The 27,614-nt window shown below is 41.1% G+C and overlaps 1 protein-coding gene across 1 annotated transcript in view; it reads left to right on the top strand.

The window, feature by feature from the left end:
- TMEM132B (transmembrane protein 132B) overlaps positions 1–27,614 on the top strand; it is a 258,825-nt gene that overhangs the window by 102,121 nt on the left and 129,090 nt on the right. The window contains exon 3 of the mRNA XM_050906609.1: positions 12,718–12,858. Within this exon, the coding sequence (XP_050762566.1) occupies positions 12,718–12,858 (141 nt within the window). The remainder of the gene's footprint in view (positions 1–12,717; positions 12,859–27,614) is intronic.

The raw sequence follows: 27,614 nt of genomic DNA, 5'->3' as shown, positions 1-27,614 counted from the left end.
CCTGGTGGCAAACAGACCAGTTGCAATGATAAAGGAAGGTTTAGGAGTGGTGTTAGGAAGGAAGGGGAAAGCCACAGAGGGAATGATCCTATCAACTCTACTGATTTAGGAAGTGAATTGACCCCCTATACTGCTATACTCTTCTGCACATATAGACCAAATGGGAGCACATTCCTATACCACTTAGATCAGTTGCCTCCAATTTTTGATTATGGCCTTTTTGTCCTGTTATTTCCCCAACTTTTTGTTACAGGCACAGTGCCAGGACCTAGGTCTTTGTTAGCGATTAATGATCTGGAAATGGATTTGGTCCCCTGAAATCTGTAAACTTCTAAAAAGAAAGTCAGAAGCGCAGTGTGCAGCTGTGTTTCACTCTGTTTTATTGCTGTGCCGGACCTATCTGCCCATGTGCTATATCATGTTTGAATCCATCCTGAAGCAGGCTGCTGTCTGTGACTGGTCTTGAGCCCTGCAAACACTAGAGTTTAATTTAAAAATCGCTGCAAGGATTAAAGAATCCTTCCCCAATCCTGCTGGCCCAGGGTGAGTAATTTCTTTCGACAGGCAAGTAAAATGCCATTAGTTTCTTGCATTACCATCAATCACTGTGGTAAACGGCAAGCAATTTTTGTGCGGTGGCTGGTAAATTTTCCTGACAGCTTTGCAAGGCTGGATGAGCTTTCTGAGCTGCGGCAGCACTGTGAGCAGCAGACTTTGGAGACCTGAATCCTCCTGACCTCTTTGCCCAGCTCAGGCTCTGGGGCTGCTGGGGTCCGTCTGTCAGGCACCAACTTGCAGAATGATATTTTGGCCAGATCTGCGGAGCAAAAGCTAGGACTTAAAGCTTCAGGGCGTCTAGAGGGGAAAAACTGTCTCCGTGTCTTCATGGTTAGAAATATTGCAGGCAATTCCAGCGAGCCAGCGCTTTGGCACTGTCCATTTGTGGGGCTTTCTCTGGACTTCATTGCAGTAGGTTATGGACCCAGCCAGCCTCTGCAGCACAGCCGTTGTCAGCTGTGCTCGGGGGAGAGACAAAGCATAGGACTTGCAAAATCCTTGCCAAATCTGATGAGATCCAAAGGGAGATTCAAAGAGTCATTGGTGAAAGCTCAATCTACCTGCAGAGAGTCTTCAAAAAGCTTCTGAGAAGCACCACCTGAAGAAGCCAAACTGGGGCTGTCAAAGATAAAAGCCTGTTGGGACAGTGGCCAAAGGGCTAACTAGGGCTACCTGAGCACCAGAGTGGGATAATTTTATTATGAAATGCTTACTTTCTAGGAGAATCTTGGAAAGTTGTTGTCTGCAGCTAGGAAAAAATCTTACAGTAAAGAAAGCAGAATGGAAAAAAAATGGGAAAAAAGTCTTTGATGTTTCATCCCAGCTGGAGGGCTGGTTCTCATCAGAATTTGCACATTATTAGCCTGCTTGGTGGTCATTGGTGCCTGGAGTACAAACCACATAATCATAATGCTCACTAAAGTTTTCACTAGCAGCATAAAAATGCTTTTTTGCTGTAATATATGGTGCCACCTTTTCAAGAAAAGTACTGGCCTGAGCTATACTGGAAATTGAATTCTATCTTGTGGAAAGGGAGATTATTTCCTGAGCTTTCCTTATTCACTGTCCTAGCACATACTGCTCAAGGTAAAGGTGCACTCCAGGATGATTGATTGGCAAGCGTGAGAGGACTGCTGTTCCATGTGACAGGGATATAAAGAACGATATTTTTGTTTTTTGACAGTGAAGGGGAAATGGCATTACTAGCAATATTCAGCAATGTACTCGGCAGCCCCAGTTAGCTCTGCATATTTTATGGCATCCATTTTCTTTCTTCGATTAAACAACATAAAACCCCATAAAATAATCCAATAAAAACAACAACTACTAGTTCAGGCAAAGTTCTTGTGGCCTTTTTAATTCTGGAGGGATTTTCATTGCTGTGCTTTTTTTCCTCTTCCCTCTAACTCTGTCCCTTGTGCTCAGGTCAATGTCTCCTTGCCACAGCCTAGGTGGAGTTCCTAATAGCAACCTTTTCTGTGCTGCTTTTTTATGCAGAGTACTGAGCAAGTGTGGAAAAATGTGTGATAGATCCCTTAAAGACCACTTCACGCTGTTAAGCAATTGTTGGATGTGCCAAGGGTTGGGACTGGTGTCAGTAGAAGTTACAGGTGTATACATGTTTCAAAAATCTGCTCTTTTTTTGTTTATTTTTTTACTGGTGCAGTTTTAAGCAATCTTTTAGGTAAAGATGACCGTTACTGAGTGTGCTCTTGCTTTTAGCCTCATCTCCTAAGAGGAGGAGACATGTCAATGTGTTGTCGGCCCATCAACCTTACTGCTGGTCTTCTCCCTTGTACTTTTTAAACCGTTGAAAGGTATTTTAGCTGTGTGAAAGCCAAGGTGAGACCCCATTCAGTGCAGACTGCCTCTGTTATGTACTTTTTTGGGCCAGACTACACATGCTGTCTCACTAGCCACAGACTGGCTACCACTGGCCTCTTCTGGGCATCTGCCAGTTGGGGGATTTGCAGTCACAACCTGCCTGGAGTTGAGGGATTGTGCCACAAACAGTCCGACGAATACAACAAACTCCAGGGTTGACTGTAGTACTCAGCAGCAACCCAGGAAAGTTTTTCTGATCCTAAGTCATATACGTTGATGTCTGGTAAAAGATAATTATGTATATTAGTCTGAATTGTATTTAATAAACTTTTTCTTTACAGGAAATGTATGAGTCTCCAAGGTGATGAGCAAATTTAGCCAGTGATGCACTGTTTTAAATGCTGTAAACCCCCATCCAGTGTTGACCAAGACAATGCTCTGGAGCTCACTATCTAGTTTTGCAGGGAGAGGGATGGAAAGTTTTTACTTTGTTGTTGTTTAGGTGCTTCCAGAAACCGTGACCTTCAGGGCTTTTTTTTTACTTGTAGAGGTAGAAAAATGACGCCTTTATAAAAATTCTTTGTCTCCCAGGAGGCCTGAACTCTATTCAGGCTGCAAACATTTTTGCAGTGCTGATTTCTGAAAGGAGCCTTTCAATAAAAGGAAACCTGTAAGTATCTTTGTCTTTGCAGGAGGAAACCTCTGACTTACTTTGATTTTTTCATTATAGTTTTCAAAGCTGTGTTTGTGCATGATTGCAAGAATTCCAAGTTCAAACACTTTGGACACCTTCTGACTTGGTAATGCATTTTCTCCTGTACTTGTAGGCTTTAAGGAAGAGTTTCATCTATTATAGCATTGCATTGGTTTCAAGGTAAAGGACATAGTCTGAGTGTTTTAGATCTTTCAGAGAAAGGTTGAAGAGACTGAGCAGGCTTTGATTTTTGTTCTGTAGACATGTGTTACAGAAAACCACTCCGGCATTTTACCTCTTCTCTCTACAGAGAAGGTACACCACAGATTGTTGTGTTGGAGAAAAGAGGGCACATACTTCAATTCTTGGAGATGTCTAAGGGCGCATGACAGCAGGCACTCTTGAGCTCTTTGAATAATGATCAACACATCATAACTCAGTTAACTGAACGGAGGCAGTGGAATAAAGGAAAATATCTCTCCTCTTTCAGGGGAGGCAGAGGTGTGAGCTGGTTGTGCATCCTAATGAGAAAGGGATGTTAAGAGTTGTTTGGTAGCACGAGGATCATTTAGTCTTGGAAAAAGACCTGCTGTCTCCTTTTGATCAATAGTAATAATGGTTAGTTCATGTTTATTGGATACTTTGAAAGTGTAAAGTGTCAAGCCAGTTTTAGGAATTGTGTATTTATTTGCAAATTATGGACAATGTTTCCTGCCCTCCAGGCAAGCAAAGGACAGAGGACCTGATCTGCTTCCCCATGCGGGTGTAGCAGGATTCGCTGGAGCTGTGCTAGTGGGATGCCGGGGTCAGCAACCCAAACATCAGACCTGTTCTCCTGGTGTGAAGAGTTTGCTGGAATTTAAGAGCTTTCAGCACAATCTAGAGCCACATTTGCTTGTACTATAATTAAAGTAATTTGTATGTCAAAGGCACAACAATGTTTTCAGGTGGACTCAAATTTTGGCTTTTAGTTTTATTAAGAAAATGCCAATTGCTACAGAAATCTTTGACCTGCAGTTTTAAGTACTTACTGGGAAATTACAGAAATATATTGAAATGCAGTATCTGTACAGATGTGCATACAAATGCACAGAAATAGTAATTTTTTTTCTCCTTGGATGAATTTCTGAGCAAAGGTGAGTAAACATCCTTATTCCCATTTTGAAGTTGCCCAGATGCTTAAATGGTTAATAAAATGTCTTGAGTCGATAGAATTGGACCCGATGTCTCCTGCCCCAGTGCCTGGCAACCCTTTTTCTCCCAGAGGGACAAAATTCCACTGTTGACATATTTCAAAGAAAACAGCGTTCACTGTGAGAGATGGCGTTTTCATCTCATATTACATAAGAACTTCAGAACCTCTCAGGTTTCCATAGCAGTGTTGGAAACCCATATAAACTGGTCTGGTTTGTGACAGGAATAAATAAGAATAAAAATTAATAGCTTTAATTTCAGGCCGATTAGGATGTCTTTCTGCTGTTTTTCTAAGCTCTATTTGCTTACCTGAGTCAGAGAGAGAGCAGATTGAAAAATAGAGTTTCTGCTGAAATATGAAGATGAAATCTTAAAATGTCTTCTCTCCTTTAAAAAATGGCAAAAATTGGGAATTTTCCATTGGATATGGAAATATAACATGATGTTAGACTGCTTTGAAGACATTCACATACTCTTTGCTGATTTTATGAGCACAGTCTTATATCTAGAAAATGTTTCTGAGACACCTTCCTTTTCAAAAAAATTCATAAAGGGTGACACCTTTTTTTCTGACCTTGCTTCACAGATGTGAAATTTAACTTTTCAATATTAAACAATCGCTATAAAATTCATCAGTCTCTGGTGATTTAGACCAGCTGAGGATCTCTCCTAAAATGTTTAGACATTCTTAGGAAAAATGGGGGGCTCTTGAGAAAATATGCTGCACTTTTTTAGAGAAGTTATATGTACAGTTTGATGAAAAGAAGGAGGGAGGATTTTTGATAAAATACTCCCCCCCATCATCATCTCCTATTTTTCATCCTGCCTTATTTTGATCATGCTTCTGTAAAAGCTTCCTCAAAATCATAAGCCATCATACTCAAGGGTAGGTTGTGTTAATTTGTCTTCCCTAATAGTTAATTTATCACATGGAAAGCAGTTTACTGTCAGAATCCAAATTAAAATCCTGTTTACTCTTTTCATTATTCAAAATCCAATATGCTACTGAGCTTGATGCTTAGCATATTTTGAAACATTTGATGGGCTGAAAGAAAATAGGTTGATAGCTTCACCTGTTGGGGTAGAAGAGTGGTAATTGTATCATTCTAAATCTTTAGCATTGATCCCCTCCACTATTTCAAAGGGGTTTCTGTTCTCTGAGTTGTTGGGCTTTTTTTGTGTTAGCCACCACGTCTGTTCAGCAACTTTGTTCCTGCCTTGCATTGTGCAGGTCACTGTACCTATTTTGTCTGCTTTGTCCTACCCGGTGCTTTGGCATTGACTTTCTTCCTTGCGTGCGTGTTGGATAGAGATATTCTGATATATGACAGTAATAACTGCTTTCATAGAAACTGCATCCCCAAATGCTTGACAGGGTTAAATAAGACAGCTACAAAAGGTTATATAAAAATAATAGATGCAGAGAGAAATTGAGGTATACCGGAGGGAGGGAAAGGCAAATTTCCTGATATGGTGTAAAGGTGAGAGAGTGCTGAGGTCACGAGATACAGAAGGGGCATTTCCACGGGGTGAGTGGTGGCTGAGAAAGCTTTGGCCCTGTAGTGGGGATGTGTTTTGGGGCGAAACAGGGCCAGGGCAGGCAGAGCACAGCATATCCATGTCTCGTTTTGAAAACAAATTTGGGCCAATTATGCATTGAACTTGCAACGAAGGGGCAGTCACTGGAGTAGTTTTGAGCATGGATGAAATGTGGAGGTCAGATCTTAAGTAAAACACCAGTTGACTTTGGAAGTTGCTGCTTCTGTCTCTTAAGTATTGAGCTGTCTTTATCCTCAAGGGCAAACATGCATTTCTTTGTCCCACCATGAGTTCCCACCTTGTTTCACTGGTAACACCTATTGGCACTGGCTTGATACCAGGGCCATGTTGAGTTTTTTATCCGCCGGTACCATTAGTCAGACCCTTTTACTTGAGGTTTCCTTTTGTTTGATGCATTGCAGTTGCTCTCTGTTCCACATTGCCATCTGCCTGCCATCTACCTACACCTCTCCACAGGGCTTTGCAGGCTGCTTGGTTTACTTTGCAATAAAGCAGCATATTATTTGTGCTTCTACACTTGTGACCTTTTGGAGAGGGCTTGGATCTTTGCAGGATCTTTGTGTATTTTGGTGTGTATTTTACATACTTAGAAAGATAGCTTTACTTATAGTGACATTAATATGGAATCGCGGAAACAAACACAGCTGGCCTAGTGTTGCTATTTTAAGGAGAATTTGATGGGGAAGTAGTTTGAACATAAATCTGTGACAGGTCTTTTAAAATATAAAAGAACAAAGAAGTAAGGTTCTTGGAAAAATACTTCAGAAAATAAACACTTGCTTAGCTTGTGAAGATTTAGGACCTGATCCTCTGAGTTGCTGTAAATCTGACTTCCATAAGAGGTGAGGCTGTGTAGGATGATTATCTGTTAGGTGGGGCACTCTCATTTCACACATACTGCAAGCCCCCAGCAGCGGAAAGCATATTTGCCCACAGGCTGGTCTTGCATGGCCATTGCAGGACACACTGTCTGTTACTAGTGGGTCTACAGTAGGAGCAGGAGAGCTGGGTGGGTTTGTGGTGAAGATATCAAAATATTCCTTGGCAGGTCTAGGCATAATTCTTGGTTCTGCCATGTGTTTTCTGGGTGACTTTGCATCACCTCATTTTCCTCATATTTGTGGATTACCCCTAGAGAATTTTGGCCAGGAAACTTAGGAAGACACAAAAGAGAGGGATGGTGCCTCTCTTGGGCGGAGCTCTGGTCCCACCTTAGCCCTCCATCTGCTATAACAGTGTTTCCCAAATGGTTTTGCTTTCATACGCTCACACCAATGAACTCCTGACAGTGTGTGCCTCCCTCCCAGATGCGATGGAATGCACTTGGATGTGGCAACTGTGAATCACATGCCCTCTTCTCCTTATATCTCCCAGCAAACTCTGCTTGCTTCCTCCCCCTATACAGGGATGCTTCTATTCCTTCCTATATAGAAACACTGCCCATCTCACCCACACCCCAAAAGTCCCCAGGTGTTATGTTTGAATTCAGTGATTATTTTGATTTATAGTGCTTGGCTTAATGTATCTTAAAACACATGTATTTTAACTAGAAACTCCCCAGGGACCTCGTTCAGAACTAATTGCTTGCTGTTTGTGCAATTCTTCAAATATGTAAAATGCTCTGTGAGGGCTCGGAATTACTCAGTTCTGCTCTGGTTTGGTCTTAAAGATGGGTAGGGGTGTCTAGCTGAAGTGTAAGCCTGGGAATCAGGATGTATCGACCCTCATTCTGGCTCTGCAGAGACAGTATAATTTTAGGCAAGTTAACTAAACTGGCCTACAGCTTGGATTTCCTGTAGAGGAAGGATAATGATTTTATTTTTAATTGGGCTAAAAATGCACGTTGAAGGGCTGACTACAGAAATGGTTGGAAATTACAAATGAAATTTATTATCATAACCATTATTATTAGTACGTCATTGAGAATGAATTTAGCTCAGATCATGTTTTCCCCCATAATGGGGTAGGGGGGAGATAAGAGGATTTCTAAAATAGCTCTGAAAAAGTCTTTTTTCTCATCGTTTTGAGCATTTTCCATCTGCTGTGAGCACATTCCTGGTTTATTTCCTAAATATCTTTTCCTTCTGTTTCTATTTTAAAGTTCCTTTTGCCAAGATTTTACTTCCCAATTACTGCTGCTGGGAGTGTTGCTGGGGGTGTATTGCAAGCAAGCATTTACCTTTCAGATTTTGCAGTTAATTGACTGGGAGGCAGTGGAAGTTGCTGCACCACTTCCGCTAAGTGCTCGGCTGTTTAAATCCTTCTTGCAGCCCTTAAGTTACTTCCCAGCCCTGGTGATTACTTGTACCTTCTCCATTCCTTCTGTTGTAATAACTGAGAGAAGAGGTTTAGAGCGGCTGAATTCATGGGGTCGCATACATTTAAGGCTGGGATTGCATTTTAAAATAGTTTCTGGTCGTTCCAAGTTGGCACGCTGGGGATGTTTCTGCTTGCCCTCTCCGTTCAGTCTATCAAGTTTCCATCTTTATATTCTACAGTAAATGGAGGACACACTGTTCAGGGAAGAAAACACTGCCAGGGGTACCAAATGTATTCTGCAGTCTAAATTGAAAGCAGCTTCCTCTATTCTGCCTTTATAGCTGGAGAAGAGGGCTAAATTCACTCGTGAAGCAGTTGTTTCATTGATTCCCTGTTCTGAATAGCTTTGACACTTCCCACTCCCCCCCAGCTACCTCCTTTTAAGATCTTATGGGCATAAGTGTCACGAAAGGCAGTGCTTGAGGGTGTCACGTTTCTGTTGGACCTCCACCCCTAAAGAAGAGACTAGCATGAATAAATAGTGATCACCTCATTTGTGATACAGGCTGTGGATATAGGCTGTAACGTGAGGGCCCTGTTGCAGGCTAACTTCTGGTGAGCTCATTCAGTATTCCTCTGTCTCGTTTACATCTCTGCTAATTGTGTTATCAAAATGCCACGTAAGTTGTAATGTTTTAAAGGTGGGCAAGTGCTTTTTAACAGGACAGTTTTCTGTCTGAAAATTCTGCTTTTCAGAAAGCAAGTATTTCATGGAAATGAAATGTCAGTTTTGCCAGATTTCCAATTGGCTGTCATGTTTTGTTCCTTCCCCCCCCCTTTTTTTTCCCTTTTTTTTGTTTCATTTCATGATTATCTTTATAAAAAAGGAAGTAAGCCATCTTAGTGGTTGTCCTGGTTTCAGCTGGGATAGAGTTAATTTTCTTCCTAGTAGCTGATATAGTGCTGTGTTTTGGATTTAGGATGAGAATAATATTGATAACACGGTTTTAGTTGTTGCTTACACTAAGTCGGGGACTTTTCAGCTTCTCATGCTGCCCTGCCAGCGAGGAAGCTGGGGGTACACAAGAAGCTGGGACAGGACACAGCCAGGACAGCTGACCCAAACTGGCCAAAGGGATATTCCATACCATATGACGTCATGCTGAACAATAAAACTGGGGGGACTTGGCTGGGGGTGGCAGCCTGCTGCTCGGGGACTGGCTGGGCATCGGTCAGCGAGTGAGGAGCAATTGCATTGTGCATCACTTGTTTTGTGTATTCTTTTATCATTATTATTATTTTCCCTTCCTTTTATGTCCTATTAAACTGTCGTTATCTCAACCCACAAGTTTTACCTTTTCTCCGATTCTCTCCCTGATCCCACTGAGGCGGAGTGAGCGAACGGCTGTGTGGTGTTTAGCTGCCTGCCGGGTGAAACCACAACAGTGGTAACAGTTACTTCTTGGGTCATACTTCTGTGAAATACTTCCGTAGGTCATTTTCATGTTTTCAAGCCCAGAGATGGCAGAATTTTTGTCAGCTGGTAAATTTAAAGGACATCAGATTTTTCTCAAGCAATTCTATTTATCCTTACAGCTCCCTTTGAGTTGGAAGAGCAGCACTTCCCAGTATTTTATATGTGGGGAAGGGAGGTATAAGAAAACTACATGATCTACCCAAGCTTATAATTGAAGCCTGGCACAAAGCAGGGCAATAAACCCAGCGCCTGGGCTCACACACTAGCCATTCACCATCCTTTCTCCCGTTAATGTCAGCTGTGGTAGGAATTTCTTATTCTTTTGCAAAGCCTCAGTCCCCAACACTTACAATAATTTTTGTGCCTGTGGAGTTTGGGGGCAGATTTAAAGATATGAATCACTTATCTGAAGAACAGTAGGCTCAAACCTCCCATATGTAGGCTGGTTTAATTTGAATTTCTTGACTTTTCCTAAGTGAGAAGCTGAATTCAGTTTCTTCCTTCTTTCAACCTTCTTGGCTCTACTGATACCCAAAAATGCAAAATGACATCTTGTCTCAGCCCACCAGAGCAGATGCATTGCAGGGGATTAGACTGGAAATTTTCCTAAAATGCAGCGTTCTGAGACGTTTTTGGAAAATGTAGCTGGGGAGCAGAGTATGTGATGTTCATTTGATGCTAACCCAGCAAGACAGTACATACGCAGCAAGTGAAAGCTGTAGGCACAGTCAACAAGACAGCATTGCCAAAAACCAGAAGGCCTCCTGTTAAGGGACAGTGCCCTGAAGGAGAAGCCAAGAGGTTAGCCAACAGGACAGGCATCGGGAGAGTCTCATCTGATGTCCAAACAGGCAAAAAGCATCTCGTAGCTGTATTCAGACACAAGAGAAGAAAGAGCAAAGCTCCCTGGCTGAGGGAGGCAGACATGGCTGAGGGGTTGGCCCAAGAGGGCAGCCAGTGTTTTGGGGTGCAGAGTGTCTGGAGAGGCTGGAACAGCCGGGCATGTAGATAGATGTGGATATTTGAGGCTCTTGCATCCTTACCCCTACGCCGTGTGTGAGGAGGACCACTTATGGAGGTAAAGAGGAGCAGCAGCTTCAGCTTCCATGAAGAAGGGAGCTGCACAGGGGTCCTGCATGGTTAAAGCCTGCTCGGGTGTGGCAGGGAGCTGTGTCATGTTGCTTTTCATCCTCGTTGGGGTAAACTGACCTGCTAGATTCGGATCAGAGTAGACGAAAGTGCGTGCTGCAGAGTGAAGATACCGGTAGTGCAAAAGCTGTGTAGGAGGACATAACAAGCTTCTGACAGATGGAAAAAGGCTGATGAATCCTGAAATCATGGGTGAAATCCAGCTGTCCTGTGTCATGTCCGTCCCCCCCACCTCAGCATCTCCTGCCCTTCAATTAACCTTTAATTAACCAGGGCTTTGACTTGGGTGGAAAGTTGCGTTAGAGGTTTCCAGACATGTTGTCAAGAAAAAACATGGGAAATTGAGGGGGTGGTGGGGAGGCGAATTTGTTAAAAAAATATAACTTTGGCTGTGAAAGAGAAAATTTTAAAAGTGGTGGTGGTTTTTTTTTTGTCAGGCCCTAATGATTTTTTCAAGAGTGGTTGATTAAGTTTAACGAAAAAAATTATTGAATCCTTTGCTGAAGGCCTAATTCTCTCTCTCATGTAAATTACAAGTCAGTCTGAAATGAAGCCATGTAGGTGTCTTGCAGGAATTATTTGGTCCAGTGTAATTACTACAGAATAAATGAATGTTTCTCTGAAAAAAGGAGATGATAGGAAAGGGGCACATAAGCTTTGAGGCATGTTGTTTGGAGATATGAATGTCTGTGGAGAAACATGAAGGAGACAATTAGAAAAATATCAAATAAAATTGTCTCCTTACAGGAGACATTTTTCATCAGATTGGTTATGCCAGGCATGAATTTGGCCCATCAAGTCAGTAAAGCCTTACAGGCAAGAATAAGGATATCATAAAAGCAGGATGAATTAATTCCTTCTCAGAGGAAGAGACCACCCATTGAGTCTTGAAGTTACTTTGATCCAAACCCATGAACTCAGCTAGAACTTAAAGGAAATTCTTAATAGTGTAACGCGAGCACCAACTGGCCACGAGGCATCGGGGCAAATCCATCACAATTCACTGTTAAGTAACACTTCCAGTCTCAGCAGTGCTGTTTCATTCCACCATACAACTAAGAGGTCCCTCATGGCTTTGCTTTTAATTAATTAAGTCACAGTAGTGGCGAACGTGGCGCTACAGCAGTTGCTTTCTGCCTAATTGTTCTCCAGGCATATTTGCAGCACTTCTGTTGAAATCCCAGGCTTGTTTCAGGAGTCAAGCTGCACAAATGAAATCCCTGCTATTAAAAGCAGTGTGTTTCCTATTCCTTGGCAATCCGTTCCTAATGCTAAGCCCCATCAGAGCACGGACTTTTTTTTTTTTTAGCAAATTTTTTTTAAGCCAAAAAATGGTAACATTTACCAACTACCAAACCGCTTTCAGACTCTAGCCGTGCTTAGGAAATCAAGGTTTTCCATGTCAGCATCATATTATTTTCAGCAGCAAGAGTTTGACATGCCCAGTTTGATAGATCCGAGTACAATGGCGTAATTATTTTCATCCCTCAGTCCCAGATCTAGGATAACGTATTCCTTCTGTCTCCTTCCTGCATTATGGTCTTTGAGCAGTGAAACACATTTTTTCCATAGAGATCGCCCTAATATTAAAAGGCACCTTGCTCCCAAAGGTTTGCAAGCAGGAGGATGTATTTTATATCACAGTGCTCTGATTCTCCATCTTAAACTGCAGGACAGACACAACAAATTAAATCAACTTATGCTTAGTCACATCTGTTTCATTTATATCAAACTGGTGTCACTGAAGCAGAAAGCATTCTTATTCTCTCCACATTGTTCAAGCTGAAAATTAACTGGCTTTGCACATAATGAAACTCATACTTCATCTCTTTAAAATGATTGGACCTGTTTTATATTTTTAAAGCAGAGTGAGTTACAGTTGCAATGTATCAGTCTATTACTAATGGAAGAGGGAATATGTCCTTTCATCTTCCTTGTTTACCTCTCTGGATTTATTTGTAGGAGGTCTGTAACTAAAGCAATCCCTGTTGTTCCCCAACAGAATTAGAACAGCCCCAGGTGTGAAGATCATGGACATCAGAGTCAGTGATGCAGACCAGTGGGGGGTTCAAGAAGAGACGGACAGCGCGAGGACCACTGCCACGATCACATGTGTGCACAACGACCCAAACGCAGAGAACAGGTAAGCCGCCAAGTGCTTTTGTGCATTAACCCTTGCTAAAATGCTGTGAGAGACATACAATAGCTTCTTTAATGAGTCACTGCTCTTTTAATAGCAGTATTTTTTCCTCCTCAGCCTCCTTGGAAAAGCTATAGGTGATCTGATGAGAGCTTTTTTCCTTTTGTTTCACTTCTGAGCTTCGGAAGTCGATTATCTAATTAAACTGGAGGCAGCCAACTAGTCCTGGCTCCCATTTGCTTTTCATGCACCTTCAGGGCAGCAGGAGAATTCCTGTTGCCAAAGAGCCAACAGAAAGAAATAGATTAAAATAGAGAAATACGAAGAATAATTGAAAGCAATATAGGACAATGCTGTCTTCTTTATTTGAAAAGCTATGAAAGTAATAGCTATTAAGTGTTATTCATTATTGCTGCAAAACACCTATGAGTGTCTATGAACTGTCTCATGAATGCTATGTACATTTGTTATGGTAATGCTCCCACAAGCTATATCAAAGGTAATAAGAAATTTACATTGTTAGTCAGAATTATGTATTTTACAATGCAAGCAATTTCTCTCCATTATCATGCAGTTACTGTACACTTAAAGTATGCTGTGCATAAATTTAGCTTGAAATTGTATCATAATTAGGAAGTCACAAAACTTTTGGCAAAATTTTTATTTGAGGAGTCTTTTGCATCCATCTTCTTCTGAAAGCTCCTGTAAGGGAGAAGAATGGTTGTTAGTAATTGTTTAGACCTAGGAAGATTGTTGCCAGAGGTTTGGAGTGCAAAGAGTTTCTACTCTGTTTAGTTTCTGAAGCTGTATTTGAGGAACAAATGAATCCCATCTAGGTCTGGGTACCTGCGATACAAGTGTTGAGGTGAAAGCTATTTAACGTGAGTTTGCTTTTTAGGAACAGGGATAAATAGGCACTGCTAAGGTGAGAGTCCTCTTGGATGTGTAAAACAGGCCTGATGAATAGCAAGCAAAAAGTGCCTGTTTCTCTCCAGTAAAGACACAGAGTGGAGGAGACTGAGTGGGACGCAGACATTTGCATTGTAAACGCGTGAAGTCAGGGGAGGTGATTCTCCGCTCAGTGTCTCTGATTAAGTCAAGTGCTACAGAGCTTTCTGGCATGAAATGCCAGGCAAACCTTTCAGTTCATTAGCTGTTTCATGCACTTCCTCCCTATTAAAAAAAACCCCAACAACTAAAAAAGAGGGGGCGGGGAGGAAGTCCACTCTTGTTTCCTGAGCACATTTGTTGAAGTCACAATTCTGAGGTTGTAATGTAGGAAATTCTAGCCACCTTCCATCATTATTTTGCTGGGGTTTCATGGGCTACTGTACTGATAAAGCAGAGCTCTGGCAGCTGGATTTGGCACTGTATGCTTTGTCGCCAAGTCCTTTGTCTTTTGGCAAGATTTCCCAGTTCCTCCAAAAGCTGTTAAGCCAGCGAGTCCCTTTGGTGGGGTGAGAGCTCAGCCAGCAGAGACGCTGGCTCAGAGGGGAACCTTCGCGCTTGTTCTGGAGCTGCGCGATGACACTCGATGGCTCCAGCAGTGAAATCTCAACCTGAATTAGCTCAGGCAGCTGATCTGGGTGGTTGTGCAGTATCTGCTCTCTGCTGAACACTGCAGTCAGGTTTTTTGCTAAAACAACTGTGACCTCTGTTCCGTTCAGAGCAAGGTGGAAAGCCATCAATTTGAAAGTGAAATGCTGAGATTAAAGGAAGGCTTAAGATCATTTGGTGTTACAGAGGAATCTCTCTATTGAAATGAAAGAACTATTTTTAAAGTTAGACAAAAAATAGGATGAACACTGAAACTTATTGCCTTGTACGTGGTTTCACTAATCCATGAAATTATACCTGTCACAGTAACTTAGTTTTAATAAAAACTGATTTTTGCTTTATGTTGAACTGTTAAATTGCACAAAAGCAACGAATCTCAAGTTAATTAATACTTTGACCCTTTCCTTTGTGAGATTAGTTTAATATTTTTGGATTAATTACAGTATGCAAATAGAAACTGCTGAAAGATCGTTTCCAGATTTGCAAATATTGTAGTGCTCAGAGTAAATATTTAACTTTGATCTTTACTTTAATTTGCCTTTTTGGTCATAATGGTGGCCCTCTTGTTTCTTTTGAAGAATATTAAGTGTTTATGTGGGGGTTCTGCTGTTTCATTTAAATGAGCAGAGACCTGAACTTGCTTCTGTTAAGGTCAATGTGGCAAAACTGTCACTAGACCTGATTCATCTGTTCCTCCTTTTAGTAATTCAAGGAGCTTCATTAAAGGCAGTTTATGTATGAGTGAGAGTGCAGGATCAATCTCTTTCATTGCAGAGCAGAACCTATTAGTAAACAGAATCATATCTACCTCAGGGGAGACAGTTTTTTCTCCCTTGGAAGTAATTTAAGTTCTGCTGACTTGTCCGGCGTTACGCTGGTAGTAGAGAAGTGGGTAAGCCAGGACTGAGCCTCTGAGCCTAGCTAGTTTTCTCTGAGGAAGAGATGGCCGAGTGCGCTATGGTTTTGCAAACTCCCTTTGGGCTTTGCGAGGGGGCGGAAAGCCCCGGCAGCCCTGCAAGCTGGCTGGGCTGGCACAGCTCTGGGAGGTTTGGTGAAAGTGAGAAACTCCAGCAAGTCACAGCTGCATTCGCCAAAATTTCTGACTATCGTCATTGCCCTTAGCCCAGAGAGAGGTCTGTTCTCCAATGCTTTGCACTTCGGTTGCTCTTTTCTTCCCCAGTGTGCAACTCTGATAAGAGCCACTGACAGACACTGCCTGCAAGGAGAACAGTGGCTTTGGACTGTGACATGTTCGTAATCCAGTCTGCATTCCTTTTAGCCAGCGTTATCGGCTGGAGCCTTTTCAAATTTGCTTACTTTTCTAATCTTTCTCCTTCTCCCCTCTGCAGTGTTACTTTTATCATGAGTTTTTCATCTCCATTTCTCACATTTCCCTACGCAAATTGAGTGTTCATTAAAATACTTTAAATTAAGACCTTTCCTCCTTTCATGCAGAGTGCATCATGCCTTTTCTGTGCATTACTTAAAAAAAGTTCCTTATCACAATGTTTCAGGCAGTTTACATTATATTCTATTAAAAATCCATTTTGTCCAAGGTTGTCACAATTCATAGATTAAAGCTTTCCAGAGTGTGTTTTGTTAGGAATACATTCATAAATTCACCTCTTTAGTAGTCCCATAAGCTTGTATTTAAAACCTCTTTTTGATAATGTAGTTGAACAAAGAACATAAAAAGAAGAGATTTATTTTAAATATACACACACAAGTATATATGCACACATCTATTCTGCTCTGTGTGGAGCCTTGCTTTGCCCTTACTGCTGCCATCTCAAAGGACTTTTTTGGTAGCTCATTGAGCGAGGAGATTGATTGTTGCCATCTGCGTTTATTCTCCCTCGTATTTTCTCCTTGGAGCAGAACTCTGTGAATCTCATTTTGGTAGGGTTAGTTGAAGCAGCAGTGTGTTTTGTTTCAAAAAGACACAGTTTCTACTTCAAGCACAAATACTCTTGCATTACGCCTGCAGCTGGGACCCAGCACTTCCATTCCATAGGAAAGGATCTTTATGGATTTCTGCATTGAGTGCAGAGTGCATCTTGCAAGGAGTAGAGGAAGTCAGGGCTGGTGGGCTTAGATAAAAATCGAGTGCTTTCAGCCTCCCATGCAGAATAGCTGTGTTTGTGAAGGACTGGGATCTTACCTGTTGGTGTAGGGCTATATGTTGAATCATTGCAAAAAATGCTTTTGAAATACAAGGCCAAAATTTGGGAGTCTACCAGACACAAGTTCTTCATGGTTTCCAGAAAACAGATCCTACTTTTGTAAAGACCATGCAGACTTTTTCCGCTGTATTTGCCAAAAGATCGATTGAGCCTTGCAATTCTTCTGTCCTTTGCACCTCGGAGTTCTCTGGAAGCATCTCAGGAACATGCCACAAATTAGGCTGCAGTAGGACTAGGGCAAGAGGGCTTGAAAAGATGCCCTGAGAGCATGTCCATCTTTGGCAAGCTACGCTACCTCATAACTCAGGGCTGATATCCAGAGGAATGGGATTTCAGGAACTTTGCCAGAGTGATTTCATAGGATTAGGTCATTTCAAGTCATTGATGAGCAGGAGCTGAGTTTCCATGGTCTCATTTGAAAGGCCTCACAATACGACATATTTCATGGTGCTTGGTGTCTCATTGCTGGAAGGCTGAAGAACAAAAACTTAATGTGACCTGGCCTTTGATTCAGGAGAGATGAGATGGCACAAACACAAAAACTTATGCCAGAGTTGCAACTCTGCTTTGAAAGGGAGTATATGAAGAGATCATTTTTCTTACTCAGGAAAACTGTCGTTAAATTGTATTGGATTATTACCAGGTGAGGAGAGTCTGATTCTCTGACAAACTAGTATTTTAATCAGAAAGGTTATATTTATGTTAACTGGCAAAGTTAATATTTATGCTAACTAGCAAAATTAATGAAACTGATTTTACCTACAGTGCTGAGTATAGTGTTATTGAGACCAAACTGGTTCTTCTCACTTAGGGATTATTTTATCTCCATGTCTGTAATAGAGCTTCCATCTCTCAGGATATCCATCACTGCATAAATTAAACTTGCATGAGGGTCGCTCAGAATGCAGAAGTAGGGAGGATGAAATCTTTAGAGGGATTTTTTTCAAGTGTCCTCAGAAGTATTTGTTCTGTTGCCTGGAAATTTATATTTTTTTAATTGATGCAGACCAGCTCAGCTGTCTGGCATTTGACATCATCTATCTTTAAACTTGAATAAAAAATTCAGATTCTATAATGATCATTCCATTTCTTTACCATTTTAAGAGGTGTTTACAGAATTCAAATTATTTAAATGACTTTATAAAATCGTAACTGTAGTGTTTGTAAATATATATATCTTTAAATCAGGAAAAGCAGTTATTTCTTGTATTTATAGGTATGCAAATAGATCCTCCTATTTTAAAATAATTCACTTCTTTTCTGTGCTTGGGAATACCCTTTGAACCAGAAATATCACTCAAAAGGAGGATGTAAAGTTGGCTGCCAGTTAAGATATGTGCATATATTTAGTTAAAGTAAATATGTGTTATTAGAGCTGATGATCAACTGAGTGAAGATGTATCATTTGGTTTTGTTTTTAAGGCTGAGGTTCTGTCCCCTCCTTCCTCACTTTGACAGACAGCTTTGAGACTCTTATCCCTTTATTGTGGGAAATACCATTTTCCCTGCTACATATTCCAGTCCCCACTTTACTGAGGGCAATAAGCAAGCACTCCATCTGGAAGCCCCCTCAGTGCTATGAGGCTTCCTGGCTGTACTCAGCACTAGCTCTGCCAGATTTGAGTGCTCCCTCACAGCTTTTTGGAGGTGTTTGTGCACTGAATTCCCCAGCACTCTGCTCCAGAATGACATACTTGGGTTCGGTGTTGCCTCCAAACTCACACACCATCAAGAAATGGCAGTGTGGTGCAGAGATTCCCACTGTCTCCAAAACACAGCCTGCTGCAGTCCTGGTTGTTTGATGAGCTGATTTACTGCAGTGACTTTGCCTTCTGGAGGATGCAGCTTGGTTGTATGTGGAGTGTCTGTGCTCTTGGTCAGTACAGCCCAGGGCATGCTGAAGCTAGAACGAGGAGTTTGGTTGCTTCTCTAAGACAAATAAACTTAAAAAGATGGGTGGCTGCAGCCTGCTGTAGCACACAGCAGTGTGCTGTTAACCACACTAGGGAAGGCATCAGGACATGCAGTGAAACACTTACTGATGTGTTTATTGCCACAGGAACTTGCTTGGCCCCAGGACACTGAGCATGTAAAGTGCCATCAGCAACAAGAGTTGGCTGACAGAAGATCAATTGCATGTGTTGCTTTACACAAAAGAGCAGTAACTGGTATAGCCAGCCAGCCTTGCTCTGTCTTATTTTAGGCCCGTGCAAAGGCAGTGGACTGGATGCCATTAAGTTCACGTAGTACTAAAGTGAATGAGTAAGAGGAGCAGAGGGAGCAAAGAAACACAAGGAACTGTGTAAAGCAGACAGGAAAGAATAGGGAAGAGCTGAGCTAAAAAAGCCGGGGAGATGGGGAAGGGAAAGCTGATGGCTGTCACCCCCTGCCAGACTAGTCTGATGTAGGTGAAGTAGTCGGACTTCCTTAGGGCCTCTTTCCACCATGAAAGCCGTACTTCCATGAAGCCATACTTCAGCTACTTTAAAAAGGAAGGTTTTGACTTAAAAAATAGAAGAGCTTAAGGTGTAGGAAGAAGTCATAGACTATGTGGTGCAGTGTACTGGCTTGGGTGTTTCCCTCCTATTCTTATGCACTTGCTGCTTTCCTTAGGTCAGAGGTGTCATGGGCAAAGAAATGTGCTTTGAATGTAGAGTGCGCATGGCCTATAGATCCTGCAGGAGTTCATTCTCTGGCCTTTGGCCAGACCCCAAGACAGCACTGTCTCTTGAGCCATTGATGAAGAGGATTTTATCTTTAATACACCAGTTTTAAGGTTGTGACCTCTATTATGAGTGATGGAGTCTGTTCTGCTTTGTGTAAAGAGTGTTCCAGTGAGAAGCATCCACACACATTTTCAAACATAAATGACTCAATAGAGTCACAAAGAAAACCTGAGTTACAAGAATTTTAACTAACCTTTATTCTTTACATGTATGCCTTTTTGTATAAAAGAACCCAAGCCTGCTTGGAAATATTTCTGTAAGATAAAAGCACTGACACCTCACAGTAGCTTAGAGAGGACATAAAAAATAATAGACAAATTAACAGTGGTAGGAGGGACACCTTATTGTAGAAAGCTGTGGTTCTAGGATCAAATAGGAAAGAATAGTTTCTGGAGGGATTTTTTTTTTCCTCTTTTTTTTTTTTTCCTCCTCCTTTTTTGTTCAAGGCCAAGAACAATGGAATTGTCTGTCCATCTCCTATTGGGAGCCTAATAGTCTGGAAACCACATGAATTCTCTCCTGGCCAGCCAGCTCTTTCGGATGGCTGTTTCTTCCTCTTTCTTAGTTAGGCTCACTGCTGCTCTGGTAAAGACTCCAGTAGAGATGGGTCAGAGGGACTGCTGACTGGTAGTCCAGATAATTGCTTCCTGGCCCCAGTTCACCAGTCCAAGAAGGTAATGACTTAGTGACTCTTCTTATTCCATCCTTGCTGTGCTGGTATGGTACCTTTATTATGACCCAAGGATATATTTTTGAACAAATATACCTTTGGTAGGTGGAAAAACCTGTTGCGCAGTGCAGCAGGGAACCCCGACAAAGTAAATATACTGTTGTCTTGAAAATTTGGAAAATGAGAAACGTCTTGTTGAAAGAACTCAATAGTATTCACGTGTATTCAGTTTAGTAAGATGATACAATACAAGCAGAGGCATGAAAATGACTTAGAAGATTAACATTTGATAAAGATCTCTTAACTTGCCAAACTAGTAGAAAGCTTTGTGTAAATCCAGAGAAATATGCAGAAAATTCCTTCTGACAGCATTTAATCGGCATACAGTGAATTGGAAAAATATTTTATCTTCTAAAAGTTGCGTCTTGCTTAGACCGTTTGGTTATGCCTCAAAAAATATTTCTACCTACCCTGCTAAGTAGAATAGCCTCAGATTACAAACTGTCTTTGTACAGGGTAGGTATGATGTTACATGAGAAGCTTCAAACTTGGGCTATGTGTAGCATATCTTGGTGAGCAAGGGCCGGAGGAATTAAAAGACTCAGACTGAGGAAAAGAGAAAATTCCTTGAGTGTAGAAGGACGTGTGCTGAGAAGTAGCAAGTCCCTTCTTGCATCCCATCCTCTATCTTTTTGGTAGCAATGGGAAGAAAATTATGACAAATAGACTTGTCATGAGAAAAGGAACATACGAGTTTGACCACCTGGTCACGTTCATGCCCAGTTTTGATCTTTGGCTCAAAAAAGCAAATTCTGATCCTTGGTCAACTTGCTTGATAGATCAGGCAGTTGTTTGTCAGCTGTGTTTGTGGCTGAAGACTTTCTTCCAGAAGCCTGGTTCCTACTTCTAGAAGTGGTTTGACAGGCAAATTCTTAGCTTTTAAGTTAAGCCCTTTCAATTTTGATCTCCTTTTTCTGTATTGGCAGTTTAGGTGGTAAAAGGGAAAGAGAAGCCATTTCTTAATACCTGACTTTGCTTTTGTATATAATGTGGGGTTAAAGAGCAAAAAAAAAAAAATCAGTGGAACTCCCTGATCCTTTGGTCTCTTCCTTGATGCAGCAACGAACACGCGAAGAAGTGGCTTAAATAAACTCTTCACAAGTGTGGTCCACAGAACCTGATCCAAAGCCTATTCTGAGTGACATTTCTTTTAAAAGATGAGCCCAATCATTCTGAAATGAGTCTTGTTTTTTAATTTGACCTAATGAGGTTCATTTTGGGTATATCATTCCTAGATGTGAATCTTAATATTGATGTAACAGTTGGGAAAGTTTAATTTCAGGGTAGGGTAGTCTGCATAATTAGGACTGCAAGAATATATAGCAGGGAGGCTGGGAGCAAATTTCAAATGCATGCTGATGAGTGAATGACTGTTCAAATAGTTATTCATCCATTGGTGCTTGCATGCTTTTTCCATATTGGATGCCAAAGGGAGTGATGACATATTCAAGAGTCAATGGGCTTCTCTGAGTCTCTACCGGTTTACTGTCTGTTATTTCCTATGCAGTATGTTTTAATGGTCATGTGGATGATTGCACGTGAGTTACCACAGGAGGTCCATGACAAAAATCGGTACAATTCTGGAAAATTTCTAAAGCTTTACAGTGATAAGTATGCACATTCCAGCCGTGCTTAACTGATAACTTAAGGCTGAGTGATAAAGCCCAAGTAAGCATGGCTGCTGAACTCATCACTCTCATAACAGATGTTCTGACTCAAGGAACAAAAGTGATTGTGTGTTGGATTTTTGGGTTTTGTTTCTATAATTTAATCACCTTTTTTTGCTCCCTTGATAACTTAGACTTGAAGAAGCCTTTTCTTTGGTGTATGCTGGTCTGAATATCCAGGAAACACAATTCTTAGTCATAGTTCATCTTATAAATGCAGGGTCTGCACATATTTAGGTATCTGTGCAGCACCTTTAGATATCTAACATCTATCTTACTGATGGGAAAGTTTCAATGAGCCTTATGGAGCCTACAGAGGGAGGGAGAAGACGTGATCAAAACCATTATGCCACAAAAGCATTACCTGATTCTTCTGTAAATATTGTACTTATTTATATAGTCCCAGATTAAAAACCTATTCTTTTGGCAAACTTAAGTCTAGATTCAGAAGAGCACCTTTATGTAGGGTGCCACTTAAGTACGTACTTGGTTTTAAGTACCTACCTTTGTTCTGTTGATGCCAGGTACAATGATAAAGGAGGTACTCAGAATCAGTAATTAGAGATAGCAATATGTGGAAAATATAAGTCTTGACGGTAAGCCATGTTATATGTAATGAGAGGCATTAGTGTGTCACACCTGAAAATATTGTGGAAATCAGAAACTGAAGTTTTCTGTAGCGCAGAAACCTTTCTGAGTATATTGGAAGTGTTGCTAAGGAATTTATTTTTGGCAACTGTACACAGAGATTTAAGTACCATAATTGGATTGTTCTTCGATATAATAGGACCGGAAAAGATTATTGAATGAATGTGAAATCGGGGAGCTGGTATTTGAGGTATGTTTAATTCTCACTTTTACCAATTTATGAGTTTGACATGTAGCAGAGCCTACTGCACACATTTGAATTCCATTTGAGATGTGTTGACTTGCTTACTTAACAGCCAGTGCATTAAAGTACAAAAGCTAACAACTCATTTATTAGGCATTTAGCCAAAATTTAAACTCATTTTATTGTTAGGAGGTGCTGTTGCTAGACAGGCAAATATTAAGTTTGTAACTTTGATTTATTTGAACCCTCTGTGCCAAATCCCAGCATTAACTTTGCATAAATTATTTTTTGCTTTAGTTAGAATTTTTCACTCATTTTACCATTGATATTCCTCACCTGTGTTTATAACTTAAAAAGTTATAAACTGCTGTCAGTGTCAGCATATGATTTTTCTTTGTTTCTTTTAAACCTCACTGTTTCCTTGAGAAGAACATTAAGTCGGAGTTAAGCTAAGAGCCCTCACACATTCCTTAGTGTGATGAATCTGTAAACTGAGACTTGGGCACTTTTGGAAGATCGCTGGTCCGCTGGGGTGTCTGAAGGATAACCGTGTAGAGGTTATACCACTCCAGAGGGCAGCTTGTGCCAGTACAGAAAGGCCAGAGATAAAACAGACCTTCCAGGGGGCACTGGCAATTAGCAGAGCTCTGTGGCAAGAGGCAAAATACTGGGGAGCACATTTGACCACGGTAGCTTCCCTGTTGGAGGGAACAGCTTGTGTCAGGACTGTTTACCAGCTCACCTCACTAGGCCTATAATAGGAGAAGAGTTATGTCCCCCTTGTCACCTGGCTGAAAAGGTAGGACACCATTTTATTATAAACTTGGACATACTGTCTTTGGGAACTTGCACACAGGTACTTGAAAGCTAGCTGTGTTTGTTCTTTCTATACAATTTGGTCTATGCAGATTTTCCCAGGATACTTGTTAAGCGATTTGCTGTGAAATATTGCAGTCATTAAGGCAAATCGCTAAACCTTTAGCAAAAAAGCTTTCCTTAAAACCAACTGCCAATAGCTTGATCTCGCAAAAATTCCTTTTTTTTAATTGGTATAATTAATTAACAGGTTTGATTCTTCAGAAGTTCTTGGACTCACTGGGCTCAAAAGCTTGGCGCTTAGAGGTCTCATGAAGAGCTTTGTTGTTGGGGGTTGCTCTTCTGCATGTGTCGTCTAGATGCTGCATTTTTTGGTTCTTAGCCTGTGCCTAGATTGTGAGCAGCCCTGAGCTGAGGACAGGCAAACACAGATCCTTCCTGATGTTTGCTAAGGTTGTGTTAGGCTGGTGTGCAATAGCAGGACTGACAGTGTTGCACTCTTTCTGATACCGTATTTCACAGTGCTCCTGCAGCTGCTGGGATGAGACTGAGACTGCCAGGCTCCCCCAAGGAAATGTCCCTGTTACTGGCAGCCAGGAAGGTGGCTACCTTGCATCACCCGCATGCTTAACACATTTTTAGCTCTTTAGCCAAGGGAGTGCTCAGCGTTGCACAATCAAAAAGAATTATTTGGCCTTTTCTCTTAGGAGTTTTCAGTGCATAAATTTAACTCTAGAAGTTATTGACCTCAGCAGTGAGTGGATAGTGAAGGTATTTGGAGATATGGGTTCCTATTTTTGCTCTCCCTCTTAGGCAATTTTTCTCCATGCTGGTTTTCTAAATCTGTGACTGGTGTATCTTTTTGTTAGACAAGCACTCTTCTTAATGGTGTACCATTTAATTTCTCTAGTGACAAGAGGAAGAAATAAGTTATTCCTCTTTTTTTAAAAGAGTGATTTAAGTAGGGAATAATGAATGCAAAACGCTGTCATTAAAAATCAGCAGATAAGCTGATGGATCATCTGTCACTCCCAAGCCTTGCCATAAAGGAAAAGTAGATAATAATTTTTTTTAAAAATAAAAATGCTAATGATGAGTATGGAACGTGTTGACTGTGAATGCCTTAATAATGAAAACTGTTATTTATTCAGTGAACAACACCTTGCAACTCCCTACTGACCAACACATTGTAGGAGAAAATAACTTCTTTCAAGAGCCTTCCAAAAAGGGTGTAGCATGAGAGATGGGGTATTTTTGTCTTCTCTGTATTTCACCAATTCTCTTGTGGCAGATATTAATTCTATACCGTAGCAGCGTACCGGCATGAAATTGGATTTGCCACAGTATATATTCAGCTGTTTTGAGTGGGAATCACATGTCTACACTGGAAAAGGCATTTGGGTGCCTGCAGTGGGAGATGGCTGGGTCTGACCTGCCTGCGTTCAGGTTCACTGCTTCCAGGTATGATTCATTTCAAGCGAGGTACCTAAACCAGGCCCCTAGTAATTGTGCAATAAAAGTGCTTTTTCTCTGCACAGAACATACAGGGAGGCTACTGGGCTAGCTCAGATGGATACACCTAAATTAGAGAAATATTAAATGGAGTGAGGTTAATCCAAGCCTTTGTTTCTTGGAAACTTTTTGCTTCCCTTTTGATACCGTTAAGGAGATAATAATTTGTGGGATTCCTCAGCTGGGACTGTTATCTAGGATACAACAGCTTTTCCCTTTGTTCAAGACATGGCTTAGCTGAGTGATAGCCGTTGGCAAATGTTGACTTTGGTTTGCTCAGTGCTGTCCTTATTAACCTACCTCGAGCTGCTGAAAATGCATTAATTGGGTTTTCCTGTTGCTTCTGTATACTTAGTGCTGGTGTAACAACTGAAAAATAGTGACTCAGGTAGTTCATAGGTATGAGGCTGGTTTTCCCACATTATAGGTGAGTGCCTTCACCCCTGGGCTGTTGGGGAGATGGATCTTGTAATCCTGCAGTTTTCAGAAAGACAAGATTTTTACCTGAAGTGAAAAGAATATGTCTCCTAAAAACAGTTTTTTAAGGAAAGTTATTTCTGTCCTTATTCTTCTTTTCACTTCTGACGTATACTGAACATCTTCATTTGACTACTGATTGTCATCCTATTATTGTTGTTTATGAACTGTTTATTAATCAATACTACAGGATTCCAAAAAGTCTCTTCCATCGCTGGCATCTGTGTTAGGCGCTGAGTGCACCTGTAGGATGCTGCGTCAGTAGACTTGTATTTGGTTCAGGGACAGGCTTTCGGAGAGCTCATTACAGAGCCTCAGCTGAAGTTCACAAAACCAAAGAACAGCTGTCCGCTCTGTTTTGTATGCCTTTATTTATTTTTTTTTAAATGGGGTGCTCAGCAACTCTGCAATGTGGCCAGTAATCTAGATATTAGACTGAGAGTTGTTTGGAGTTCAGTAACATTGAAAACTTGCCACTTACTTACTTGCATGAAATAGGACCTGACTGTCCCAGTCCAGCATCTGATTTAGCCAGATACAAGTGCTCTGTTCCTCACTATACACCCTAGAACATCTATTTTTCTCATTCATTACAAGGAGACAGGGAAGGAGAAGTTCAAGCCCTCATCACAGTATATTCTCCATCCCACTAAAGCATTTCTATTGATTGTGTCCAAAGATTCGTGAAATGATGCAATCATTGGGGTAATATCAGTCCTTGGCCTCTGGGAAGAAGGCTGTCATAGCTACAATATAAAAAATACTTTTATTCTTGGTGGTTGCAACCAACAGCGCTTCCCTCCCGGCACCTTCCCAAGTTTCTCAGAATATTCCCCCCAGCTGGATAAAGGTGGTTCACACCACAGCACATGACGGAGCAGATGTGGTCAGTCTTGCATGGCTGCAGGAACTGCCCTTTCATTTTGTAGGGGTAGCAGCAGAGCAGAACGGGTCAAGTGCAGGGCTGCAGCTCCCTTCCTGTTTGCCAATCCACAATTAGCTCAACTTTTCCAATTACTCATGTTTTACATATATTGTTGCCCCAAGCCAGGTGAACATATGCATGTTCTGAAAAGAATATGGTGGAGGGAAAAAAATGTCAAATATGTTCTTAGAAGCTGAAAATACCAGCAGATTTCTGTTGAATTGGAGATGCCCAGGCATTTGTACCTTTATTCTTTGCACAAGTGTTTAAAAACACTGTAGGGCTCCTTTCTTTGTGTTTTACAGAACAAATTCTCTGTTTTTTTTTTTTTTTTTTTTAAATATATAATAACAGTAAATATCATAAAGAGCTGGAGAACTGGATGGGTGGGAGCAGGATTTCTTTCACCCAGTTGAATGGAACAAGAAGTTGATCACCTGCAGTGGGACAATTTGTGCTTTTGCCTCTTGTGATTCAGTGAATTCATGAAGCTTTTGGGTTGGCGTCGGTTAGTCCTTAGGTTTTACTTTTTTGATGAGGGGATGTCTGCTGGACTTCTTCCCTCCGCCTCTTCCTCCACCCCCAAGCTCCAGCAGAGATCAACAGAACTGATGTGGTGATGTGAGCTGTAATTCTGTTTCAGCCATGATTATATGTCAATCTGCTGCACACCGTAAGTGGTACTTCTGGATTCCTGCTGTGAGCAGTTGATTAGATTCTAGTACCTTTTATTCTATATGTAAGGATTTTTTTTTTTTTTTAACAAAGCACAGTAACACACAAAAGCCCCAGTTTATTCTTTTTTCTCTTTTTTCCACTAATACCTCATGCTTAAATACAAAACTAAAATGTTTTTTGGCATGCCTGACCTTCCTTAACTCCATCTGTCCTCCCGTTCCAAATAAAATTCAATTTAAAGGTTCCTGTTGACCCTAAATTTTAGGATAAGTCTGTGACCTAGGTAGAAATTTCCTACAAAATGTGAATCTTAAGTTGAATTTTGAACTCTCTTTGACAAAATGAATGCTAACTGCAAGTTTATTTTGTCGCACTTGGTACATTTTTCTTTGTCAGCACAAGCTTTATTCCTCCAAATATATTATTCAATGAAAGAATGAAGCTGCTATTTTATCTGTTAATGCTGATGCCTGTAATCCATCCTGTTCATTTTCTGTGCTGCTATTTTCTTTGTATGATTCTTCTCCAGCTTATGTAGCACAGAAAAACTTAATTGCTTAAGTCTGATGTACTTTTCTATTCCTGGCAACAGTGTAGGTTGCTAAACCATTATGTGGGAGATGCCTTCTGGAATATGAAGTGTGTGTTGCAGTTGG

The sequence above is a fragment of the Gymnogyps californianus genome, chromosome 16, assembly GCF_018139145.2.
Source record: "Gymnogyps californianus isolate 813 chromosome 16, ASM1813914v2, whole genome shotgun sequence".
Classification (NCBI taxonomy): Eukaryota; Metazoa; Chordata; class Aves; order Accipitriformes; family Cathartidae; genus Gymnogyps; species Gymnogyps californianus.
This window is presented reverse-complemented; position numbering and strand designations above follow the sequence as displayed.